The sequence below is a fragment of the Ursus americanus genome, chromosome 14 (assembly GCF_024610735.1).
Source record: "Ursus americanus isolate L20-20 chromosome 14, mUrsAme1.1.p, whole genome shotgun sequence".
Taxonomy (NCBI): Eukaryota; Metazoa; Chordata; class Mammalia; order Carnivora; family Ursidae; genus Ursus; species Ursus americanus.
Genome location: NC_142140.1, coordinates 55099638 through 55124893, shown reverse-complemented (window position 1 = coordinate 55124893; position 25256 = coordinate 55099638). Strand labels below are relative to the sequence as shown.

The following is a 25256-nucleotide window of genomic DNA, read 5'->3' as shown; positions in this document are numbered from 1 at the left end:
GAGTCCAGGTGGGAGATCCCAGAGCCTCCATGTGGATGATGAGTTCAGATCTGGGTGTTGGAGCTGCTATGATGCCCACCACACTAGAGGAACCTCAGCTGGGGGAGGTCAAGTCAGTCTGTGCTATTAGGAGACAAGGCACCTGAGGTGTCTCAGGGGAGTTGGGAGATGTGAGTGAGCAAAAGTGATGTTGGCCATAAACTGGGTCCAGTACACTTTGCTGTCACTGCTTCCTGTCTTGCTTTTCCTTCAGGCTGGCTTAAAACATTTCTTCAATGTCATGGGGTCCATGGCTGTGCCTCCATACTTATTAAGGCTACTTAATACATTGCCTGGTGCAGGTTTTCTTGGCATTGTGGACTTTCAGTGATAGAAAAGGATGACCACTGATCCATGTACAAAAACCAGATAGGAACAGAATACCAGGCAGGTAGGTTTCTTTTAGGTTATGGACTAGGGAAGGGGTAAGCAGATCATAGGCCCCTCTGACTCTGGAATTAGAGATGTCCTGGGTGAGAGTCAGTTTCACCAGGCTATGTGCTACTTGCTTTTGGCATCAGCACCCTGAAACAAACCCTCTGCTTCATTAAAGCAGCTACCTTTATCTGCTTTATCCACATGGCAGGTGGTACAGTTTGGTGACATGAAATGTCGAGTTGGAAGTGGCGTCCCCAGTTGGCCACTCCTACTTTCAGCTACTGCTGACTTGGAGTGTGGATCCCTGTGCAGTTCTCCATTGACAAGCTTCCCGTGTAGGTCGGTAGGAGACGTCTGGTGCCTGTGGTTTTCAGAGTTCTTCCCATTCTGGTTTCTCTTAGCACTCAGGCTCATTTGCACCATATCTTACAGAAATTCCTTAGAACTTTCTGGTCTGTTGATGGCACTCTTCAGGATTTCAGGGACTATTCTGCATTTGTTTTTATTTTAACAGTTCTTATTTGTTCTTTTTTGCCCACAGGGGTTAAGTGAAGAAAGGGGAGTTACATGTGCATTCTTAACTAGCTCTTTTGAATGAAAAATCCTATTCTCAGTGAGGCTGAGAACCCTGGGCTAGACAATCACACAGTGCAAGGCAAGACAGAACCCAGGAGGGCTGACCGTCCAGCTGTGGCTGGCCTCCCATCCTGGCTCACCCTGGGGCCATCTCAACAGTGGGCTGGATTCACCAGTACTATTCACACTCACTTCTTGCTCTGTCTGCTGATCACTTATGCCAAACCAGTCCACCGTACGAGTCCACTGTAGAAAAAATAGCTACCATTTACTGATTGTTTATTACTGTGTGCCCAGAAATGTATTAAATACTTTGTATGCATTAATTCATCCAAAGCTCATAGCAGCCATGAAATAGACATGATTATCATGATTCTCATTTTACTGGTGAGGAAACTAAGGCTCAAAGAGGTTAAGAAATTTGCTCAAAGTCACTCAGAGAGTACACAGCAGAATCAAAACACAAACTCAGTTCTTCCCAAGGCAAAGCCTGGGCCCTGCCCTCTGTTACCTGGGGGTGGTTCTGTCCCCTAGGGGACACATGGCTGTGTCTGGAGACAGTTTTGATGGTCATAACTGGGGGTGCTACTGGCATCTACTGGGAGAAGTTAGTGCTGCTGCTCAACCTCCCACAGTGCACAGGGCGGCCTTGCCCCACCCCCACATCGAAGAACCAGTGACAAAGTCACATTACGCTAGAATCGTACATTACCGTGAGCGGGGACTAAAACCACCCAACGTTTTGTTGTGAGTCAGTAATTTCTCAGGCATTCTCGGGGGGAAATTCCAGTTAGCTTGTAAACTTACCATGGTCTGAGTTTATGATTTCGTTCTTGATTGAGGCATGTTCAGGGGCTTTTACAACCTTGGCACGGCACGTGGATGTTTTCATGGGATTCTCACATATGGATGACCATGCCTACAATCTCCTAATGCTAACACGTGCATACCCATAACACCATTTGTAAAACAGAAATTATACAATGAAACCTATATTTTATTTTATTTGAATTCCATAAGCCAACATATAGTACACCATTAGTTTCAGATGTTGAGTTCAACAATTCATCAGTTACATATAACACCCAGTGCTCATCACATCATGTGCCTGCCTTAATGCCCATCACCCAGTACCCCATCCCCCCACTCTCCTCCCCTCCAGCAATCCTCAGTTAGTTTCTAATAGTTAAGAGTCTCTCATGAACTCCAAATGGATGAAAGACCGCAATGTAACAGGAATCCATCAAAATCATAGAGGAAAACATAGGCTATAACCTCTTTGACATCGGCCACAGCAACTTTTTTCATGACACATCTCCAAAGGCAAGAGAAACAAAAGAAAAAATGAACTTATGAGACTTCATCAAGATAAAAAGCTTCTGCACAGCCAAGGAAACAGTCAAAAAAACTAAGAAGCAGCCCACAGAATGGGAGAAGATATTTGCAAATGACACTACAGATAAAAGACTGGTATCCAAGATCTACAAAGAACTTCTCAAACTCAATACACGAGAAACAAATAATCAAATCAAAAGATGGGCAGAAGATATGAACAGACACTTTTCCAATGAAGACATACAAATGGCTAACAGACACATGAAAAAATGTTCAAAATCATTAGCCATCAGGGAAATTCAAATCAAAACCACACTGAGATACCACCTTATGCCAGTTAGAATGGCAAAAATTGACAAGGCGGGAAACAACAAATGTTGGAGAGGATGTGGAGAAAGGGGATCTCTCTTACACTGTTGGTGGAAATGCAAGTTGGTACAGCCACTCTGGAAAACAGTGTGGAGGTCCCTTAAAAAGTTAAAAATTGAGCTACCCTATGATCCAGCAATTGCACTACTGGGTATTTACCCCAAAGATACAGATGTAGTGAAGAGAAGGGCCATTGCACCCCAATGTTCATAGCAGCATTGTCCACAATAGCTAAATTGTGAAAGGAGCCAAGATGCCCTTCTCTAGATGACTGGATTAAGAAGATGTGGTCCATATATACAATGGAATATTACTCAGCCATCAGAAAGAACGATTACCCAACATTTGCAGCAACATGGACAGGACTGGAGGAGATTATGCTAAGTGAAATAAGTCAAGCAGAGAAAGACAATTATCATATGGTTTCACTCATTTATGGAACATAAGAAATAGCAGGGAGATTGGTAGGAGAAGGATGGGAAGAATGAAGGGGGGTAAACAGAAGGGGGAATGAACTATGAGAGACTGTGGACTCTGGGAAACAAACTGAGGGCTTCAGAGGGGAGGGGGTTGGGGGATTGGGATAGGCCGGTGATGGGTATTAAGGAGGGCACATATTGCATGGTGCACTGGGTGTTATACGCAAATAATGAATCATGGAACATTACATCAAAAACTAAGGATATACTGAATGGTGACTAACATAACATGATAAAAAAATATTATAAAAAAAGAAATAGAATATTTAAATAAATAAATAAATAAATAAGAATAAAAAAAAAAAAAGTTGATGACCTATCAGAATTTGTACCTCAGGAGAATGGTCTTTACTTTATATACAAACACATATTCAAAACAAAAAGACATATAAGAAGCTATCAATTGATTATGTCTGCCATTCATGTACTTGTAATGTTTTTCCTAAAAATTTACCCTTGACCTTTTTCATTTTTTTCTAATTAAATATACAATTATTTCATATAAAATGAACATACATGTATTAAAAATTTACAAAATCATTTTTTCTATATTTCTTAAGTACACCATGATGATTCTGCATATACCAAAGAACTTTGTGATTTATCAAAGAAAGATTAAATTGTATTTAACATAAAAAATAAATAAATAAAGTAGACATGGCACCTTCTTTCCTGTGATGAACCTATGTTGTTAACCCACCTTATCTCTTTTCTGTCCTAGAAATCAACCATGTGACCTGCTCTAACATCGACAATAGTGATCCAGCTTTCCAGAACTGTCAGAATCAGGTTGGGTTCACCACTTCATGGGTTTGCACTCTGCTTTCACAAGTGTTCAGGAGACTATCCTCAGAATAGAGAGGGGTGATCTAGGGAGGGGTACCTCACCATAATGTGCAGGTGTATTCAATATATATTGCCATGTAACAAGTGACCCCAGAACTTAGTGACTTGAACAACATTTATTGTCTCCAAAGTCCTATGGGTTAGGAATCCAGGGAGTGCTTTGCTGCATATGTTAATGCAGGGTATCTAACAAGACTGTCATCAAGGTGTGAGGATGCAGAGTAAGCAGAAAACTCTTTGGTGCTGACGGGAAAGGAAAGCCATGGAGCTGCTTTGGTAAAGAGCCCGTGTTATACACAACCAATGAATCATCGAACTTTACATAAAAAACCAGGGATGTACCATATGGTGAATAACATAATATAATAAAATATTATTATGAATAAAAAAAGAGCCCAGCAGCTCCTCAAACAGTTAAACATAGAATTATCATATTCTCAGCAATTCCACTGCTAGGTATATACCCAAGAAAATTGAAAATATATATCAACACAAAGATTTGTACACCAGTGTTCACAGTGAAATTATTCACAAGAGCCAGAAAGTGGAAATGACTAACATGCCCATGAACTCATAAGAAATGTGATCCATCCATACACTGCGCTATTCCTCAGCCATAAAAAGGAATGAAGCATTGACACATGCTACAATCGTGGATGGACATTGAACACAAGATGCTCAATGAAAGAAGCCAGACACAAAAGGTCACAGAGAGTGTGATTCCATGTACATGACGTGTCCAGATAGGCAAGTCCCGAGACACAGAAAGTAGACTAGTGGTTGCCAGGGGACTAGGGGGTGGGTGGATGGGGAGACTGGGGGTGATTGCTCAGGAATGCAGATTTTAGGGGAGGGTGTTGAAAATGCTCTAAAATTGATTGTGGTGATGGTTGTACAAATCTGTAACTACGCTAAAAGCCATTGAATTATACAGTTATTTTTTTAATTTTTTTATTTTTATTATGTTTTTTATTCTAACTTCAGTATAGTTAACATACAGTGTTATATTAGTTTCAGGCGCATAATATAGTGATTCACCAATTCTATATAGTACTCAGTGCTCATCACAACAAATGCACTCAATCCCCATCCCCCATTTTCCCCATCCTTCCCCCTGGTAACCATCAGTCTGTTCTCTATATTTAAGTTTGTTTCTTGGTTCGTCTCTAATTTTCCCCCTTTGTTTGTTTCGTTTCTTAAATTCCATATGAGTGAAATTATATGGCATTTGTCTTTCTCTGACTGACTTATTTTGCTCAGTATTATACTCTTTAGCTCCATCCATGTCATTCCAAATGGTAAGATTTCATTCTTTTTATGGCTGAATATATATGTGTGTGTGTGTGTGTGTATGCATATATATGCATACGTATATATGTATATCTACATATATTTACATATACATATGTATATACCTATATATAGGTTTATATATATATACACACACCACATCTTCTTTACCTATTCATTTGTCAATGTACACTTGGGCTGCTTCCATAACTTGGCTATTGGAAATAATGCTGCAATAAACATAGGGGTGCCTATATCCTTTCAAATTAGTGTTTTTGTATTCTTTTTCTTTTTTGCACATAATCATGTGGTTTATTTTTTTTTGTTATGCTCAGTTAGCCACTGTATAGTACGTCATTAGTTTTTGATGTAGCGTTCAATGATTCATTAGTTACATCCAAACACGTGCCCTCCTTAATACCCATCACCCTGTTACCGCCTCCCCCCTCCCCCTCCCTCTGAGACCCTCAGTTTATTTCCCGGGGTCCATAGTCTCTCATGGTTCATCTCCCTCTCTGATTTCTCACCCCTTCAGATTTCCCTCCCTTCCCCTATGGTCCTCGGTGCTATTACTTATATTCCACATATGAGTGAAACCATATGATAATTGTCTTTCTCTGCTTGACTTACTTCACTTAGCATAATCCCTCCAGTTCCATCTATGTCGATGCAAATGGCGGGTAATCATCCTTTCTGATGGCTGAGTAATAGTCCATTGTATATATGAACCACATCTTCTTTATCCATTCATCTGTTGAAGGGCATCTCAGCTTCTTCCACAGTTTGGCTATTGTGGACATTGCTGCTAAGAACATGCCCCTTCTTTTCACTATATCTGTATCTTTGGGGTAAATACCCAGTAGTGCATTTGCTGGGTCAGAGGGTAGCTCTATTTTTAACAACTTGAGGAACCACCATACTATTTTCCGGAGTGGCTGTACCAGCTTGCATTCCCACCAACAATGTAAGAGGGTTCCCCTTTCTCCATATCCTCTCCAATGTTTGTTGTTTTCTGTTTTGTTAATTTTTGCCATTCTAACTGGTGTACGGTGGCACCTCATTGTGGTCTTGATTTGTATTTCCCTGTTGACTAATGATGTTGAGCACTTTTTTCATGTGTCTGTTGGCCATTTGTATGTCTTCTTTGGAGAAGACATCTCTTCTGCCCATTTCTTGACTGGGTTATTTGTTTTTTGAGTGTTGAGTTTGAGAAGTTCTTTATGATCTTGGATATCAGCCCTTTATCTGTAATGTCATTTGCAAATATTTTCTCCCATTCCGTGGGCTGCCTCTTAGTTTTGTTGACTGTTTCCTTTGCTGTGCAGAAGCTTTTTATGTTGATGAAGTCCCAAAAGTTCATTTTTGCTTTTGTTTCCCTTGCCTTTGGAGATGTGTCTTGAAAGAACTTACTGTGGATGATGTCGAAGAGTTTACTGCCTATGTTCTTCTCTAGGATTTTGATGGATTCCTGTCTCACATTGAAGCCTTTCGTCCATTTTGAGTTTATCTTTTTTTTAATAATATTTTTATTATATTATGTTAGTCACCATATGGTACATCCCTAGTTTTTTATGTAAAGTTCCATGATTCATTACTTGCGTATAACACCCAGTGCACCATGCAATATGTGCCCTCCTTAATACCCATCACCAGCCTATCCCACTACCCCACCCCCCTCCCCTCTGACGCCCTCAGTTTGTTTCCCAGAGTCCATAGTCTCTCATGGTTTATCTTTGTGTATGGTGTAAGGGAATGGCCCAGTTTTATTCTTCTATATGTAGCTGTCCGATTTTCCCAGCACCACTTATCGAAGAGACTGTCTTTATTCCCACTGGATATTTTTTCCTGATTTGCCAAAGATTAGTTGACCACAGAGTTGAGGGTCCATTTCTGGGCTCTCTATTCTGTTCCATTGCTCTATGTGTCTGTTTTTGTGCCAATACCATGCTGTTTTGGTGTTCACAGCTTTGTAATATAGCTTAAAGTCAGCCGATATGATGCTCCCAGCTTTGTTTTTCTTTTTCATCATTCCCTTGGCAATTCAGGGTCTTTTCTGGTTACATACAAATTTTAGGATTGTTTGTTCCAGCTCCTTGAAAAATGCCAATGGTATTTTAATAGGGATGACATTTAAAGTGTAAATTGCTCTGGGAAGGATAGACATTGTAACAATGTTTGTTCTTCCAATCAATGAGCATGGAACGTTGTTCCATCTTTTTGTTTCTTCCTCAATTTCTTTCATAAGTGTTCTGTAGTTTCTAGAGTACAGATCCTTTACCTCTTTGGTTAGGCTTATTCCTAGGTATCTTATAGTTTTTGTTGCTTTTGTGAATGGAATCAATTCCTTATTTTTTTCTTTCTACAGTTATATTGTTAGTGTATAGAAAACCAATTGTTTTCTGTGCATTGATTTTATATTCTGCCACATTACTGAATTGCTGTATGAGTTCTACTAATTTGGGGGTGGAGTCTTTGGGTTTTCCACATAAAGTATCATGTGATCTGTGAACAGAGAGAGTTTGACTTCTTCTTTGCCAATTTGAATGCCTTTTATTTCTTTTTGTTGTGTGATTGCTGAGGCTAGGAGTTCTAGTACTATGTTGAAGTATAGTAGTAAGAGTGGGCACCCTGTCGTGTTCCTGACCTTAAGGGAAAGGCTTTCAGCTTTTCCCCATTGAGAATGATATTCAACGTGGGCTTTTTCATAGATGGTTTTTATGATACTGAGGAACGTTCCTTCTATCCCTATACTTTGAAGAGTTTTAATCAGGAATGGATGTTGTATTTTTTCAAATGCTTTTTTCTGCATCAATTGAGGGGATCATATGGTTCTTGTCTTTTCTTTTGTTAATGTGCTCTATCACATTGATTGATTTGCAAAAGTTGAACCACCCTTGCATCCCAGGAATAAATCCCAGTTGGTGTGGTGAATAATCCTTTTAATGTTCTGTTGGATCCTATTAGCTAGGATCTTGTTGAGTGTTTTGCCATCCATGTTCATCAGGGATATTGGTCTGTGATTCTCCTTTTTGATGTGGTTTTTGCCTGGTTTTGGGATCAGAGGAATGCTGGCCTCATAGAACAAGTTTGGAAGTTTTCCTTCTGTTTCTATTTTTTGAAACATCTCCAGGAGAATAGTTATTATTTCTTCTTTAAATTTAGTAGAATTCCCCTGGGAAGCAATCAGGCCCTAGACTTTTGTTTTTTGGGAGGTTTTGATTACTGCTTCAATTTTGTTACTGGGTATTGATCTATTCCGATTATCTATTTCTTCCTGTTTCAGTGTTGGTAATTTGTAAGTTTCCAGGAAAGCATCCATTTCTTCCAGGTTGCTTAATTTGTTGGCATATAGTTGCTGGTAATAATTTCTAATAACTTTTTCTATTTTCCTTGGTGTTAGTCATGATCTCTCCCCTTTCATTCATGATTTTTATTAATTTGGGTCCTTTCTCTTTTCTTTTGGATAAGTTTGGCCAGAGGTTTATCAATCTTATTAATTATTCTAAAATTGACTGTGGTTATGATCACACATATCTGTGATTATACTAAAAACCATTGAATTGTACAATTCAATGGGTGAATTGTATGGAATGTGAACTATATCTCAATAAAGCTGTTTTTGAAAAAAAATCTTATTAATTCTTTCAAAGAACCAGCTCCTAGTTTCATTGATCTGTTCTACTCTTTTTCTGGTTTCTATTTCATTTATCTCTGCTCTAATCTCTATTATTTCTCTTCTCCTGCCTGGTTTAGGTTTTATTTGCTATTTTTTCTCCTTCTCCTTTAAGTATAAGATTAGCTTGTGCATTTGGGATTTTTCTAATTTTCTTTTCTTTTCTTTTTCTTTTATTATGTTATGTTAGTCACCATACAGTACATCATTAATTTTTGATGTAGTGTTCCATGATTCATTATTTGCATATAACACCCAGTGTTCCATGCAATATGTGCCCTCCTTAATACCCATCACTGGGCTAACCCATTCACCCACCCCCCACCCTGAAACCCTCACTTTGTTTCCCATAGTCCATAATTTTCTGAGAGAAGCTTGGATGGCTGTGTATTTCCCTCTTAGGACCACATCTGCAATATCTCATAGGTTTTGGACTGAAGTGCTTTCATTCTCATTAGTTTCCATGAATTGTTTAAGCTCTTCTTTAATTTCCTGGTTGATCCAATCATTCTCTAGCAGGATGCTCTTTAACTTCCAAGTGTTTGAATTCCTTCCAAATTTTTTCATGTAATTGAGTTCCAGTTTCAAGGCATTGTGGTCTGATAACATGCAGGGAATAATCTCAGTCTTTTGGCATTGGCTGAGACCTGATTTGTGACCCAGTATGTGATCTATTTTGGAGAAAGTTCTGTGTGCATTCAAGAAGAATGAGTATTCTGTTGTTATAGGGTGGAATGTTCTGTATATATCTTCGAAGTCCATCTGGCCCAATGTGTCATTCAAAGCTCTTGTTTCTTTGTTGATCTCCTGTTTAGATGATCTGTTCAATGCTAAGGGTGGAGTGTTAAAATTTTCTACTATTAATGTATTATTTTCGATCTGATTCTTTATTTTGGTTAACAGCCAGCTTATGTAGTTGGCTGCTCTCATGTTAGGGGCATAGATATTTATAATTGTTAGATTTTCTTGTAGGATAGACCCTCTAAGAATGATACAGTGTCCCTCTGGCTCTCTTATTACAGTCTTTGGTTTAAATTCTAATTTGTCTGATATAAGATTTGCTACCCCAGCTTTCTTTTGAGGTCCACTGGCATGGTAAATAGTTCTGCATCCCCTCACTTTCAGTCTGGAGGTGTCTTTATGTTAAAAATGAGTCTCTTATAGACAGCATATGGATGGGTCCTGTCTTTGTATCCAATCTGCAACCCTATGCCATTTCATGGGAGCATTTAGGCTGTTCACGTTGAGATTACTACTGAAAGATATGTATTTATTGCCATTCTATTGTCTATACAGTCCCTGTTTCTATGGATTGTCTCTGTAAATTTCTGGTCTATATTACTCTTGGGGTCTTCTTTTATAGAACCACACTTAGCGTTTCTTGCAGGGCTGGCTTGGTGATCACATATTCTTTCAGTTTCTGCCAGTCATGGAAGCTCTTTATCTCTCCATCTGTTCTGAATGACAGCCTTGCTGGATAGAGTATTCTTGGCTGCATGTTTTTCTCATTTAGTACCCTGAATATGTCTTTCCAGCCCTTTCTGGCTTGCCAGGTCTCTGCAGACAGGTCTGATGTTATTCTGACATTCCTCCCTGCATACGTAGGAAATCTCTCCTCCCTCGCTGTTCTCAGGATGTCTTCCTCGCTTCTAGGATTTGTGAGTTTTACTGTTACATGCCCAGGCATTGGTCTGTTCTCCTTGATCTTGGGAGGGGTCCTCTCTGCCTCTTGGACATGAATGCTTGTTTCATTCCCCAGATTAGGGAAGTTCTCAGCTACGATTTGCTGAAATTACCTTCTAATCCTCTCTCCCCACCCTCTCAGGGATCCCAATAATTCTGACACTGGAACATTTCATGGCATTGTTAATCTCTCTAATCTCTCGTGGATTTTAAAATGTTTGTCCTAGGCCTCCTCCTGTTCCTTCCTATCAGTTTATCTTCTAGATCACTGATTCTTTCTTCTGCCTCATTTACTCTAGTTGTTAGAGTATCCAGTTTAGACTGCATCTCATTCATAACATTTTTAAGTTCAGCTTGATTGGCTCTCATTTCTGCCTTTAGAGATTCTATGTTGCCGCTAATGGTTTTCTCAAACCTAGCTATTGACTTCATAACTGCTACCCTGAAGTCTATCCCTGATATCTTGCTTATATCCATATCCATTAGGTCTGTGGGAGAGGCCATTGTCTCTTCTTCTTTTCTTTGTTGGGAGTTCCTCCTCCTAGTCATTCTGTTGAGGGGTGGTTGAGGGAATGTACAGAGTCCAAAATATCAACCACAATCCAGACAAGATGCACCCTGGGAAAATTGGAGTGGTCAGAAGCCACCACTGGAAAAAAAAAGCCAAAATGAAACTCAAGAATAAAATTCATGAAATAAAAAAAAAATTTTTTAATTAAAGATTAAAAATTTTTTAAAAGGTGGAGGTGAAGGGAGGGGGCTATAATTTCTTAATGTGGGCAAGATAGGGTGTTTCAGTACTTCCTGGGTGTATTTTGTTCTCTTTGTTAGAGGACACTACTTGCCAGAGTTACAGGGAAAACACAACTGGTAAACATATAAAGGTATTATTGAATAGGGAAAAAATGACTACATTGAAGCTTATATCTATTAATATATATATACATATATGTGTGTGTGTGTGTATGTGTGTGTGTGTGAAAAAGTACAAGTTAAAAAGCTACTATGAAATATGTTATATTAAACATCTAGTTGAAATGAGGAAAAGGTAAAAAAAATAAACCGAAGGAACATGAGAAAGAATAAAAAGGGAAAAAAAAGTTGTATCTGAGAAATACACAAGCTGTCAGGCAACACCTGGAGCTCAATATATTATTTTCTCCTGGTGTTGGGGTTTTTATGGTTTTATGGGGACCCTAGGGTCATCTTCCTCTTGTTCTTCCAGCTTGTCTTCTGGGGGAGGGGCCTGCCGCACCATTTTTCAGGTAACCCTGCTTGGCTGGAGTTGCCCAGCCCTCTATCAGGGGCTCCATGGAAACCGGGTTTTGGGGCTTTTGTACTCTGGTGGCTTTTTGGCCTTTTCGGAGGGTCAGAGCAAAGGAAAATGTCCATACCCGGACCTCTGCCCGAGGGCAGAGAAATCACAATCTGCTCTTCTCTGAACCCTCCAGAAAACACAGTGTCTCTTTCTGTAAGCACCCCTGAAAACCATCACCAGAGACCCTCTCAGTGGTCAAGTCAGGGCACCACTTGTCTCTGCCCTTTGGGCTTCTAAAACCATGAGTGGTACTGGGTCCGGGGAGGCAGCAGTGGTGGTGATGGGGGTGGGCAGCCTGGGTCCACGGCTGAATTATATACTTTAGATGGATGAGTCCTATGGATGAATTATATCTCAATGAAATTGTTAAAGAAAAAAAAAATATGTCTTCCTAGAACTGAGGAAGACATCCTGAAAATCTAGTGGGGAGAGATTTCCTAAGTATGCAGGGAGGAACATCAGAATAACGTCAGACCTGTCCACAGAGACCTGGCAAGCCAGAAAGGGCTGGCAAGACATATTCTTGGCTGGATTGGCCAGTGTGCATAGTTGGTCCCTCAATATAATTAATCAAAGACTTTTAGTGCCTAAAGAAAACGTAAAGATCATATATTCTGAACTCCTTTGCTTTTAATTAAGGACCCTGAGGCCCAGAGAGATTTAACTGACTTTTTCAAGGTCACATGGCTAGTTGGTGCCAAAGCTGTGTTTTGGTGACCAGTTTTAAAGTATGTGTTTGGCAAAACAGGGGATCATAGGAAAAGAGAGGAAAAAATAAAAGAAGATGAAATCAGAGAGGGAGACAAACCATAAGAGACTCTTAATCATGAGAAACAAACTGAGGGCTGCTGGAGGGGAGAGGGGTGGGGGATATGGGGTAACTGGGTGACAGGCATTAAGGAGGGCCCGTGATGTAATGAACACTGGGTATTATATAAGACTGATGAATCACTGAACTTTACCTCTGAAACCAATAATATATGCAAATTAAATGAATTTAAATTTTAAAATTTAGGGAAAAAATTAAGTATGTGTTTGGGGCTCATCTATAAAAACCACTAGACAGCCAGCCTGAGCTGATTAAAAGGAAAAATAACAAATCCTCCTTTTCTTCTTTTCTCATAGTTAAATTTGAAGAGTCCTCAGGACAACAGCAGACAGATCTGCGCCCGTTTTGCAAAGCTGTCCCGCAGCTGTGGAGAGGGAAACACTGCTCTGTCCCTGCAGGTCTGAGCTCCTTTCCTTTGGCTCCAGGTGCAGGTGGATGCTGTCTCTATTGCCAGCCCCCTTTTAGTAGGCTTTGTTTTCTAGAGCAGTTTAAAGTTAACAACAATGCTGAGCAGAAACAGAGTTCCCATATATCCCCACCCCTACACATGCACGGCTTCCCCTGCTATCTGGCACCAGATGGTACTTTTGTGAACCTACAATGCCTTGTCAATGTCACCCAAAGGCCATAGCTGACATTAGGCATCACTCTTGATGCTGTCCATTCTGTGACTTTTGTATAATGATGTGTATCCACTGTTATATTATCAAACAGAATAGTTTCACTGCCTTAAAACTGCTCTAAAAATCTCATCTCTATGAGGTTTTTAAAATGTCTGTTAGTAAGAATTTTATATATCCAGGGAGTACATCATGATATTTTGATATACATATACATAATGAAATGATTACTACAGTCAAGCTAATTAACATATGTTTCTTCACATTTACCTGTGTGTGTGTGTGTGTGTGTGGTGAGAGTACCTGAAATTTCTTAGCAAATGTACAGCATATTATATGGTATTCTTAACTAGAGCCATCATGCCATATATGAGGTGTCATTACTTACTCATCTACATAACTACAACATTGGAATCTTTGACCAATGTAGATGGATACTTAACTAAATCAAAACCAAAAACAACGATAATACTGGAAGGTATTGAAAGACATGTTAAGGAACTGAGTCTACTGAGACTTCCCTTCTTATGATATGAGGCATGTGAAGATTCTCAGAACTGGGCTCAACCAGAGTTTGCCAATTCAGGAGAATCTCATTTCACACGGGTCCTTTGTAGTCTGTGCATAGAGGGGTGTGGGATGGTCCCAAAAAAGCTTTAAGTTCCCTCAAACCTCTGTCAATGAGAGTAAATACCTCCTTTTTTGTGATTCTTGTCAAATTTAATTTTGAAGTTATCACATGGCAAAATAAAAATAAAAATGCACCACAAAAGTCTACATGAAGGAAAACAGTTTTATTATGGAATAAGTATTAAACCAGCATGCTTTTGCTTTTACAGTGCTGGGTCAAAGACTCAGGGCTATTGATAAATTTATTTGGCCAAAACACAAGCCCAAATTTGTTTGATTAAAGGACTTTGACCTTGCAAAGCCTACCATTCACCTAACAAGCTTTGTTTCTAACAGGAAATTGGAGACTCTTACCGTTTTCTCACAAACCTCACTTCCCAATTACCCACTGGAAAGCACAAAGAGAAAGCAGGGCTAGTGACAATCTACCTGCAGACTGTGGAGAAGGCTGTCCTTGTAGCTGCATCCAGAAATAGGAAAATAACACAGAAGGTGGAAGGGCCTTTTATGGGTAAGAAATCACAACACTGGTAAGCACAGCTCCCTTGTGTGTTGCGTCTGTTGTAGCGAGTTTGCAATATCATCTCACAAAATGCTCCTACTAGTGCTGATGTGCAGATGTAATTACCTCTATTTTATGATAAGGAGGCTGATGCCCAGAAAAAGTGCATGAGTTCCTGGCTTCATGCGTGGTGTAAGAGTCAAGAATCAGACTCTCCACCCAGGTCTGAGTGCACATTCTTCTCTCAGCCAGTACACAAACTGTCAGTGTGCACTGCTTTGTAAAATTTTGGATTTCACGGATTTGATTTTTTTTTTAAGATTTTATTTATTTATTTATTTGACAGAGAGAGACAGCCGGCGAGATAGGGAACACAAGCTGGGGGGGGGGTGGGAGAGGAAGAAGCAGGCTCCTAGCAGAGAAGCCTGATGTGGGGCTTGATCCTAGAACACCGGGATCATGCCCTGAGCCGAAGGCAGATGCTTAACGACTGCGCCACCCAGGTGCCCCTGATTTTTTTTCTACATGGACCCACAGTCAAAAGTTTGGTACAATTTCATTAGGTACTATAATGTACCAATTTCATTAGGTACTATAATGACAGAGAAAAGTGTGGCTTTAATTTTGGATTGGAGATATCTATTTCTTATAAGCATTCAAGGAAATACAGATCAGCAAGGAGAAGAAAGTATACAACATCTATAATCCTGGAGATTCAGAAAAATCCTCTCGAGGTCAGTGTATTAGTAATTGTTGCACAACAAGTGATCATGAACAGCACATCTATAATTCATAGTTTCCATGGGTCAGGAGTCAGGGCACGGCTTAGCTGAGGACTCTGCTTGGGGGTGTCTCCCAAGACTGCAATCAAAGTGTTGGCTGGGGCTGGAGTCTCATCTGTAGGCTTGAACAGGGAGAATTTGTTTCCAAGCTCACATGGTTGTTGGCAGGATTCAGTTCCTTTTGGGGTATTTGACTGAGGGCTTTGGTTTCTTGCTGGCTGGAAGTTGGAAGCCACCCTCGGTTCTTTGCCACTCTGTAGAGCAGCATGTTTGATCAAAGTCAGCAAGAAAGTGTCTGTTAGCAAAATGGGTGTTACTACCTTATGCAACATAATCACAAACACAGCAGCTCATCACCTTTGCCATATTCTATTGCTTAGAAGCTAGTTGCCAGGCCAGCCCACACTTAATGGGAAGGACTTCACCAAGGCCTGGATTCTAGGAGACTAGGGTGAGGGTCATGGAGTGCCATCTTAATCTCTCCACATTGCTCAGTAAAGTCGTTCCTGGCCTTGATGCTCATTAGAATCATATGGAACAGTAAAAATATAGCGATAGAAGTCCCAGTTGGAGATGAGGCCTGAGCATCAGTAATTTTAAATCTCCCCAAATGATTCTAATGTGCTCTCTGGGTTGAGAAGTACTCACTGTACTGTTAAGAGCCAGACCTAGTTGACTGACCTGGGTTTAAAAGAACAATTTGTCCTTTGTTGGAAGTGTGGCCTTGGGTTAGTATCTTTATCTCATTGAGTCTCTGTTTCCATATCTAGAAATCTTATGTCTATAAATTATATATAATATATACATATACATTATATAAAATACATATTATAAGTTATATATCCCTATATATGTTTATGTATTATACATATATAACATATATCTATATACACATATACATATATATGCACATATACCCCAATTTATATAGAGGTAAAGATATCCTAACTTCCTCTTTTTTAAAAAAATAAGTTTGGGTGTGCTAAATGAGAATAATATGTAGCCAAGAATACTTTATCCAGCTAGGATGTCATTCAAAATAAAGGAGAGATAAAAAGTTTCCAGGACAAAAACATCCGGTGGGAAAAAGACAGTCTCTTCAATAAATGGTGCTGGGAAAATTGGACAGCTACATGCAAGAGAATGAAACTTGACCACTATCTCACACCATACACAAAAATAAACTCCAAATGGATGAAAGACCTCGATGTGAGACAGGAATCCATCAAAATTCTAGAGGAGAACATAGGCAACAACCTCTACGACATCAGCCAAAGCAACCTTTTTCATGACACATCCCCAAAGGCAAGAGAAACAAAAGATAAAATGAATTTATGGGACTTCATCAAGATTAAAAGTTTCTGCACAGCCAAGGAAACAGTCAGAAAAACTAAGAGGCAGCCCACGGAATGGGAGAAGATATTTGCAAATGACACTACAGATAAAGGACTGGTATCCAAGATCTACAAAGAACTTCTCAAACTCAATACACGAGAAACAAATAAACAAATCAAAAAATGGGCAGAAGATATGAACAGACACTTTTCCAATGAAGACATACAAATGGCTAACAGACACATGAAAAAATGTTCAAAATCATTAGCCATCAAGGAAATTCAAATCAAAACCACACTGAGATACCACCTTACACCAGTTAGAATGGCAAAAATAGACAAGGCAAGAAACAACAATGTTGGAGAGGATGTGGAGAAAGGGGATCCCTCCTACACTGTTGGTGGGAATGCAAGTTGGTACAGCCACTCTGGAAAACAGTGTGGAGGTCGCTTAAAAAGTTAAAAATTGAGCTACCCTACAATCCAGCCATTGCACTACTGGGTATTTACCCCAAAGATACAGACGTAGTGAAGAGAAGGGCTATATGCACCCCAATGTTCATAGCAGCAATGTCCACAATAGCTAAATCGTGGAAGGAGCCAAGATGCCCTCCAACAGATGACTGGATTAAGAAGTTGTGGTCCATATATACAATGGAATATTACTCAGCTATCAGAAAGAATGAGTTCTCAACATTTGCTGCAACATGGACGGCACTGGAGGAGATAATGCTAAGTGAAATAAGTCAAGCAGAGAAAGACAACTATCATATGATTTCTCTCATCTATGGAACATAAGAACTAGGATGATCGGTAGGGGAAGAAAGGGATAAAGAAAGGGGGGGTAATCAGAAGGGGGAATGAAACATGAGAGACTATGGACTATGAGAAACAAACTGAGGACTTCAGAGGGGAGGGGAGTGGGGGAATGGGATAGACTGGTGATGGGTAGTAAGGAGGGCACGTATTGCATGGTGCACTGGGTGTTATACACAACTAATGAATCATCGAGCCTTACATCGGAAACCGGGGATGTACTGTATGGTGGCTAACATAATATAATAAAAAATCATTAAAAAAAAAAAAGTTTCCAGGACAAACAGAAACTAAAAGAATTTGTGATCTCTAAACCAGCTCTACTAGAAATATTGAAATGGATCATTTAAGTGAACAGATATCCCAAAAGTAACATAGACCAGAAAGGAACAGAGACAATATACAGAAACAGTGACTGTACAGGTAATACAATGTCACTAAATTCATATCTTTCAATAGTTAGTCTGAATGTAAATGGGCTAAATGCTCTAATCAGAAGACATAGGGTATCAGATTAGATTAAAAAAATCAAGACCCATTGATATACTGACTGTAGGAGACTCATTTTAGACCCAAAGATACCTCCAGATTGAAAGTGAGGGGTGGAAAACCATGTATCATGCTAATGGATATCAAAAGAAAACTGGGATGTCAATCCTTATATCAGACAGATTAGATTTTAAACCGAAGACGTGATGAGAGATGAGGAAGGACACTATATTATAATTAAAGGGTCTATCCAAGAAGATCTAACAATTGTAAATATTTATGCCCCTAACATGGGAGTAGCCAATTATATAAACCAATTAATAATGAAATTAAATAAACACACTGATAATAATACAATAGTAGGGGACTTTAACACCCCACTCACTGCATCGGACAGATCATCTAAACAGAAGATCAACAAGGAAACAAGGGCTTTGAATGATACACTGGACAGATGCACTTCACAGGTATATTCAGAGCATTCCATCCTAAAGCAACAGAATATACATTCTTCACAAGTGCGCATGGAACATTCTCCAGAATAGATCACATACTGGGCCACAAACCAGGTCTCAACCAGTACAAAAAGATTGAGATTAGTCCCTGCATATTTTCAGATCATAGTGCTTTGAAACTGGAACTCAATCACAAGAGGAAATTTGGAAAGAACTCAAAGAGTTGGAGGCTAAAGAGCATCCTGCTAAAGAATGAATGAGTCAACCAGGAAATTAGAGAAGAATTTTTAAAATTAATGGAAATAAATGAAAATGAAAATACAACTGTTCAAAACCTTTGGGATGCAGTAAAGGCAGTACTAAGAGGGAAGTATATAGCAATACAAGTCTTTCTCAAGAAACAAGAAAGGTCTCAAATATACAACCTAACCTTACACCTAAAGGACCTGGAGAAAGAACAGCAAATAAAGCCTAAACCCATCAGGAGAAGAGAAATAATAAAGATTAGAGTAGAAATCAATGAAATAGAAACCAAAGAACAGTAGAACAGAACAGTAAAACCAGGAGATAGTTCGTTGAAAGAATTAATAAGATAGATAAACTCCTGTCTCCCACCTCCCTCCCCTCTGAAGCCAGTGATGGGTATTAAGGAGGGCACATATTGCATGGTGCACTGGGTGTTATACACAAATAACAAATCATGGAACACTACACCAAAAACTAAGGATATACTGTATGGTGACTAACATAACATAATAAAAAATTATTATTAAAAAAAAAGATAGATAAACCCGTGGCAGACTTATCAAAAAGAAAAAAGAAAGGACCCAAATAAATAAAATCATGAATAAAAGAGGAGAGATCACAACCAATACCAAAAAAATACAAACAATTATAAGAACATAGTGTGAGCAACTATATGCCAACAAATTAGGCAATCTGGAAAAAATGGATGTATTCCTAGAGACATATAAACAACCAAAACTGAAACAGGGAGAAATAGAAAACCTGAACAGACCCATAACCAGCAAGGAAATGAAACAGTAATCAAGAATCTCCCAACAAACAAGAGTCCAGGACTAGATGGCTTCCCAGTGGAATTCTACCAATCATTTAAAGAAGAACACCTATTCTTCTGAAGCTGTTTCAAAAAATAGAAATGGATGGAAAACTTCCAAACTCGTTCTATGAGGCCAGCATTACCTTGATCCCAAAACCAGACAAAGACCCCATCAAAAAGGAGAATTACAGACCAATATCTCTGATAAACATCGTTGCCAAAATTCTCACCAAAATACTAGCCAATAGGAACCAAAGGTACATTAAAAGGATTATTCACCACAACCAAGTGGTATTTATTCCTAGGATGCAAGGGTGTTTCAACCAACGTGATACATCACATTAATAAAATAAAGGACAAGAACCATATGACCCTCTCAATAGATGCAGAAAAAGCATTTGACAAAATATAGCATCCTTTCTTGATTGAAACATTTCACAGTGTAGGGATAGTGGGAACATACCTCAATATCATAAAAGCCATCTATGAAAAGCCCATAGTGAATATCATTCTCAATAGGAAAAACAAAGCTTTTCCCCTAAGGTCAGGAACATGACAGGGATGCCCACTCTCACCACTGTTATTCAACATAATACTAGAAGTCCTCGCATCAGCAATCACACAACAAAAAGAAATAAAATGCATCCAAATTGGCAAAGAAGAAGTCAGACTCTCACTCTTTGCAGATGACCTGATTCCCTATGTGGAAAACCCAAAAGACTCCAGCCCAAAATTGCTAGAGCTCATACAGGAATTCAGCAACATGGAAGAATATAAAATCAATGCAGAGAACTCAGTTGCATATCTATACACTAACAATGAGACAGAAGAAAGCAAATTAAGGAATTGATCCCATGTACAATTACACCAAAAACCATAGGATACCTAGGAATAAATGTAACAAAAGAGGCAAAGGATCTGTACTCTGAAAACTATAGAACACTCATGAAAGAAATTTAGGAAGGCAAAGAAATGGAAAAACATTCCATGCTTATGGATTGGAGGAACAAATATTGTTAAAGTGCTCAACTCTATGGTCAACTAATCTTCGACAAAGCAGGAAAGAATATCCAATAGAAAAAGGACAGTATCTTCAACAAATGGTGTGGGGAAAATTGGACACCACATGCAGAAGAATGAAACTGGATCATTCTCTTACACCATATACAAAAATTGACTCAAAATGGATGAAAGACCTTAATGTGAGACAGGAATCCATCAAAATCCTAGGGGAGAACACAGGAGGCAACATCTGACCTGAGCTGCAGAAATTTCTGGCTAGACATGTCTCCAAAAGCAAGGGAAACAAAGACAAAAAATGAACTATTGGGATTCATCAAGATAAAAGGCTTCTGCACAGCAAAGGAAACAGTCGACAAAACCAAAAGACAACCAACAGAATGGAAGAAGATACAAATCAAAACCACAATGAGATACCACCTCACACCAGTCAGAATGGCTAAAATTAACAAGAGAGGGAACAACAAATGTTGTCAAGGATGTGGAGAAAGGGAAACCCTCTTACACTGTTGGTGGAAATGCAAGCTGGTACAGCCACTCTGGAAAACAATATGGAGGTTCCCCAAGACATTAAAAATAGAGCTACCCTACGGACTCAGAAATTGCACTACTGGGTATTTACCCCAAAGATACAGATGTAGTGAAAAAAAGGGACAAGTGCACCCCAATGTTCATAGCAGCAATGTCCACAACAGCCAAACTGTGGAAGGAGCTAAGATGCCCTTCAACAGATGAATAGATAAAGAATATGTGGTTCATATATACAATGGAATATTACTCAGCCATAAGAAAGGATGAATACCTACCATTTGCATCACATGGATGGAACGGGAGGGTATTGGGCTAAAATAAGTCAAGCAGATAAGGCAATTATCATATGGTTTCACTCATATGTGGAATAAAAGTAATAGCACCAAGGACCGTAGGGGAAGGGAGGGAAATCTGAATGGTAAGAAATCAGAGAGGGAGACAAACCATGAGAGACTCTGGACTCATCAGAGTCAAACTGAGGTGTACAGAAGGGAGAGGGTGGGGGAATGGGGTAACTGGGTGATGGGTATTAAGGAGGGCATGTGTGGTGATGAGCACTGGGTGTTATACACAGTGATGAATCATTAAACATTACATCAAAAACTAACAATGTACTATATGTTAGCGGACTGAACTTCATAAAAAAAATAAAATAAAATCAGTAACAAAAAATAAAATATAAAAAATAAATTTGTAATGATAACATTTTATGATCTTTTGTGTGTGTAAAATATGATATTCACTCATTTATGGAACATAAGAAGTAGGAAGATCGGTAGGAGAAGAAAGGGAAGAAGAAGGGGGGTAAACAGAAGGGGGAATGAACCACGAGAGACTATGGACTCTGGGAAACAAACTGAGGGCTTCAGAGGGGAGGGGATGGGGGAATGGGATAGGCTGGTGATGGGTATTAAGGAGGGCACATATTGTATGGTGCACTGGGTGTTATACGCAAGCAATGAATCATGGAACTTTACATCAAAAACTTGGGATGTACTGTATGGTGACTAACATAATATAATAAAAAATATTATTTAAAAATATGATATTCCTATTTGAAAGATACTAATGTTGCCAGCATGTCTTTATTTTTGATACAAATATCTGCAGATGCTGGTATTTCCATTCCGCGCAGGTATATTATTTTGAGTCCTTTGTGGTTCCTGCCGGTTCCAGGCTCAGACGGCAGAGGGCATAGGGGAACTTCTGTTACCTACAGCTGGGTGTGGACATTCTATCAGGGCTTAACCTGACATTAATCAAGGTGTACATAAAGGAGACATTGAATGCACTCTTTCCACTTCATGGCGTGTATGCTCATTAAAACCCAAAGGAGCTAAACCAGAGTGCATATTTTCTGCAATCCATGAAGCTAAGGGACCCCATCTGTCTCATTCACTACTATGGCTTGGCTCATGATAGGTGGCCAAAGAGTGTGCACATTAATTATTTCCTTTAATCACTTGATAACTCCTTGAGGCTGTCACTATTATTATCCCAATCTCGTAGATGAGGAAATGGAAGCTAGGAACAATTAAGCCATTGGCCCAAGGTCACCCATAGCATGTCATACATAGGCGGTGGCTCCAATCCGAATCCCAAACACCACAGTTCTTGACAACACCATTTTCTTTCTTTTTTTTCTATTTAAAAATTTGTTTTATTTATTAAATTCCAGTTTCAGTTGTACAACATAATGATTCAACAAATCTACACATTACTCAGTGCTCATCATGATAAACATACTCTTTTTTTATTATGTTCAGTTAGCCGACATAGAGTACATCATTAGATTTTGATGTAGTGTTTAATGATTGCGTATAACATCCAGTGCTCATCACAACACCCATCACCCAGTTACCCCATCCCCTACTCCCCCCCCTTCTGTAACCCTCAGTTTGTTTCCCAGAGTCCAGAGTCTCTCATGGTTTGTCTCCCTCTCTGATTTCTTACATTCAGATTTCCCTCCCTTCCCCTATGGTCCTTGGTGCTATTCCTTATGTTCCACATATGAGTGAAACCAGGTGATAATTGTCTTTCTCTGCTTGACTTATTTCACTTAGCATAATCCCTAATGATTTTCAATATGTTGCCTCTCTTGCTGATTTGGAAATGATTCTGTCTCCTCTGCCTTCCCTCCTGACCTGTGAGTCCGTTCTAGGTTGAAGAGAAAAGGGCAATACCTCACATCAACTTGGAGGGCTATTACCAAAAACCAGAAAATAACAAGCATTGGTGAGGATGTGGAGAAATGGGAGCCCTTATGCACTGCCAGTGGGAATGTAAAATGGTGCAACTATGTGGAGTTTCTTGGTGGTACCTCAAAAAATTAAACATAGAATTACCATATAACCCAGCAATTCCACTTCTGGGTCTATACTCCAAATAATTGAAAGCAGGAACTCAAAGAGATATTCATACATCCATGTTCACAGCAGCATTATTCACAGTAGCTAACAGGTGGAAGCAACCCAAGTGACCACTCACAGATGACTAGATAAACAAAATGTGGTGTATCCGGACAACATAATATTATTCAGCCTTAAAGGAAGGACATTCTGACACCGGCTACAACATGGATGACCCTTGAGTACATTATGCTCAGTGAAATAAGCCAGACACAAAAGAGCAAATACTCTATTATCCCACTCATAGGGTGTCCCTAGAGGAATCCCATCCATGGACACAAGAAGCAGATGGTGGCAGCCAGGGTTGGATGAGGGTGTTATAGGCAAGTAATGAATCATGGAACTTTATATCAAAAACTAGGGATGTACTGTATGGTGACTAACATAACATAATAAAAAATTATTATTAAAAAATGGTTAAGTTTCATGATATGTGTATTTTATCCCAATAATGATAAGGAAAAGAGTAAAGGTCCCTGGTTAATTCTTAGTTCACTTTTTGAATTTGGCTAAATGCCCACAGAGTTTGGCCATTTCTTTTCCACACTAATCAGGAATCCTGTGAGTGTGCAGTCTTTTCTTTTTGGTATCCAGTGCAGAGGATTATCACATTGGAGCAGGCAGGCAAGTGGATGTTGCTGTTGACCAAAAATTCTCTGTTTTTTCGCCATTGAAACACGAAGGGTTAAGAACTGCAGGCTGAAGAAGACATTCAGGTTGAAGGCAGAAAAACAGACCGTGGATATTCACTGCACCACCGTCGAGAAGGAAAGCTCGGGAGGTACTCTATATGGTGGCCCTAGAACTTAGACTACCAGTCCAAGAATTTTCTGAATGGAATTCCATGTTGCTCCTGTAAAACAGTTCCTAGAAGCCCTTTATTGTTACTTAAGTTCTGTGGATGACATTTATAAAGCCAGAGTCTGGGAAATTCACCTTGGGCTCTTACAGCCAGAAAAAAAGAAAAAGGAAAAGAAAAGAATCCTATTCTGGTTACTTTGGATGTGTTGGAGCAGGATTAGAGTTGAGATTTCTTAATGACTTCCCAAGTCTATTCCTTGCTTGAATCACTTCCACCCTCTGAAGTTCTCCAGGCTGGTCTCCTTAAACAGATGTCTTTCCCCTGTATGTGAACGGTGAATGTCTCCCTATTTCCTAGAGGAAATCAATCAGCCTTTTAGCTCTCTCTCTTTTTTTAAATTTCTGAATATTTGTGGGTTTTTATTCATTTATTTTTTGCTTCAAGTTTTAAATTTTTAAAAAATTTTACTTGAGGTATAATTGACATATAACATTAGTTTTAAGTGTACAACATAGTGATTTCATATTTGTCTAGCTCATCTTAAAAACTGTGCAAAGTCTATATTTAATCACCTTTAAGATATTTCCTTTACTATTTTTCATATGACCTTTCCCTCTCACAAACTTGCCTGCTAATAGTCTTTTTCTCCCTCTTTCACTTCCTTGGTCTCTCCTTCATCTCTTCCCTTCTTCTCCCCTTCTCTCTTTCCTTCTTTCTTCCACCTTTTCTCCTTCCATCCCTCTTTCTTTCTCTTCCCTTTCCTTTACTCCCTTCCTTCCTTCTCTAAATCCACTCAATCCTCCACCCATCCATCCATGCATCCACCCAATCTTTCATCTTTCCTTTCATCCATCCATCCACCCATTCATCCACCCTTCCATCTATCCATCCATTCTTCCATCCTTCTTTTCTCCCTCCATCTATCCACCCATGCATCCATGCAATCCTCCACCCTTCCATCCATCCATCTTTCATCCATCCATCTATCCATC

The 25256-nt window shown here is 39.3% G+C and overlaps 1 protein-coding gene across 1 annotated transcript in view; it reads left to right on the top strand.

Annotated features, from left to right (window-relative positions):
* Positions 1-393: 393 nt before the first annotated feature.
* LOC123777621 (putative adhesion G protein-coupled receptor E4P) overlaps positions 394-25256 on the top strand; it is a 48996-nt gene continuing 24133 nt past the window's right edge. The window contains exons 1-5 of the mRNA XM_087867741.1: positions 394-430; positions 3898-3965; positions 13112-13213; positions 14402-14595; positions 24146-24243. Of these exons, the coding sequence (XP_087723867.1) occupies positions 394-430; positions 3898-3965; positions 13112-13213; positions 14402-14595; positions 24146-24243 (499 nt within the window). The remainder of the gene's footprint in view (positions 431-3897; positions 3966-13111; positions 13214-14401; positions 14596-24145; positions 24244-25256) is intronic.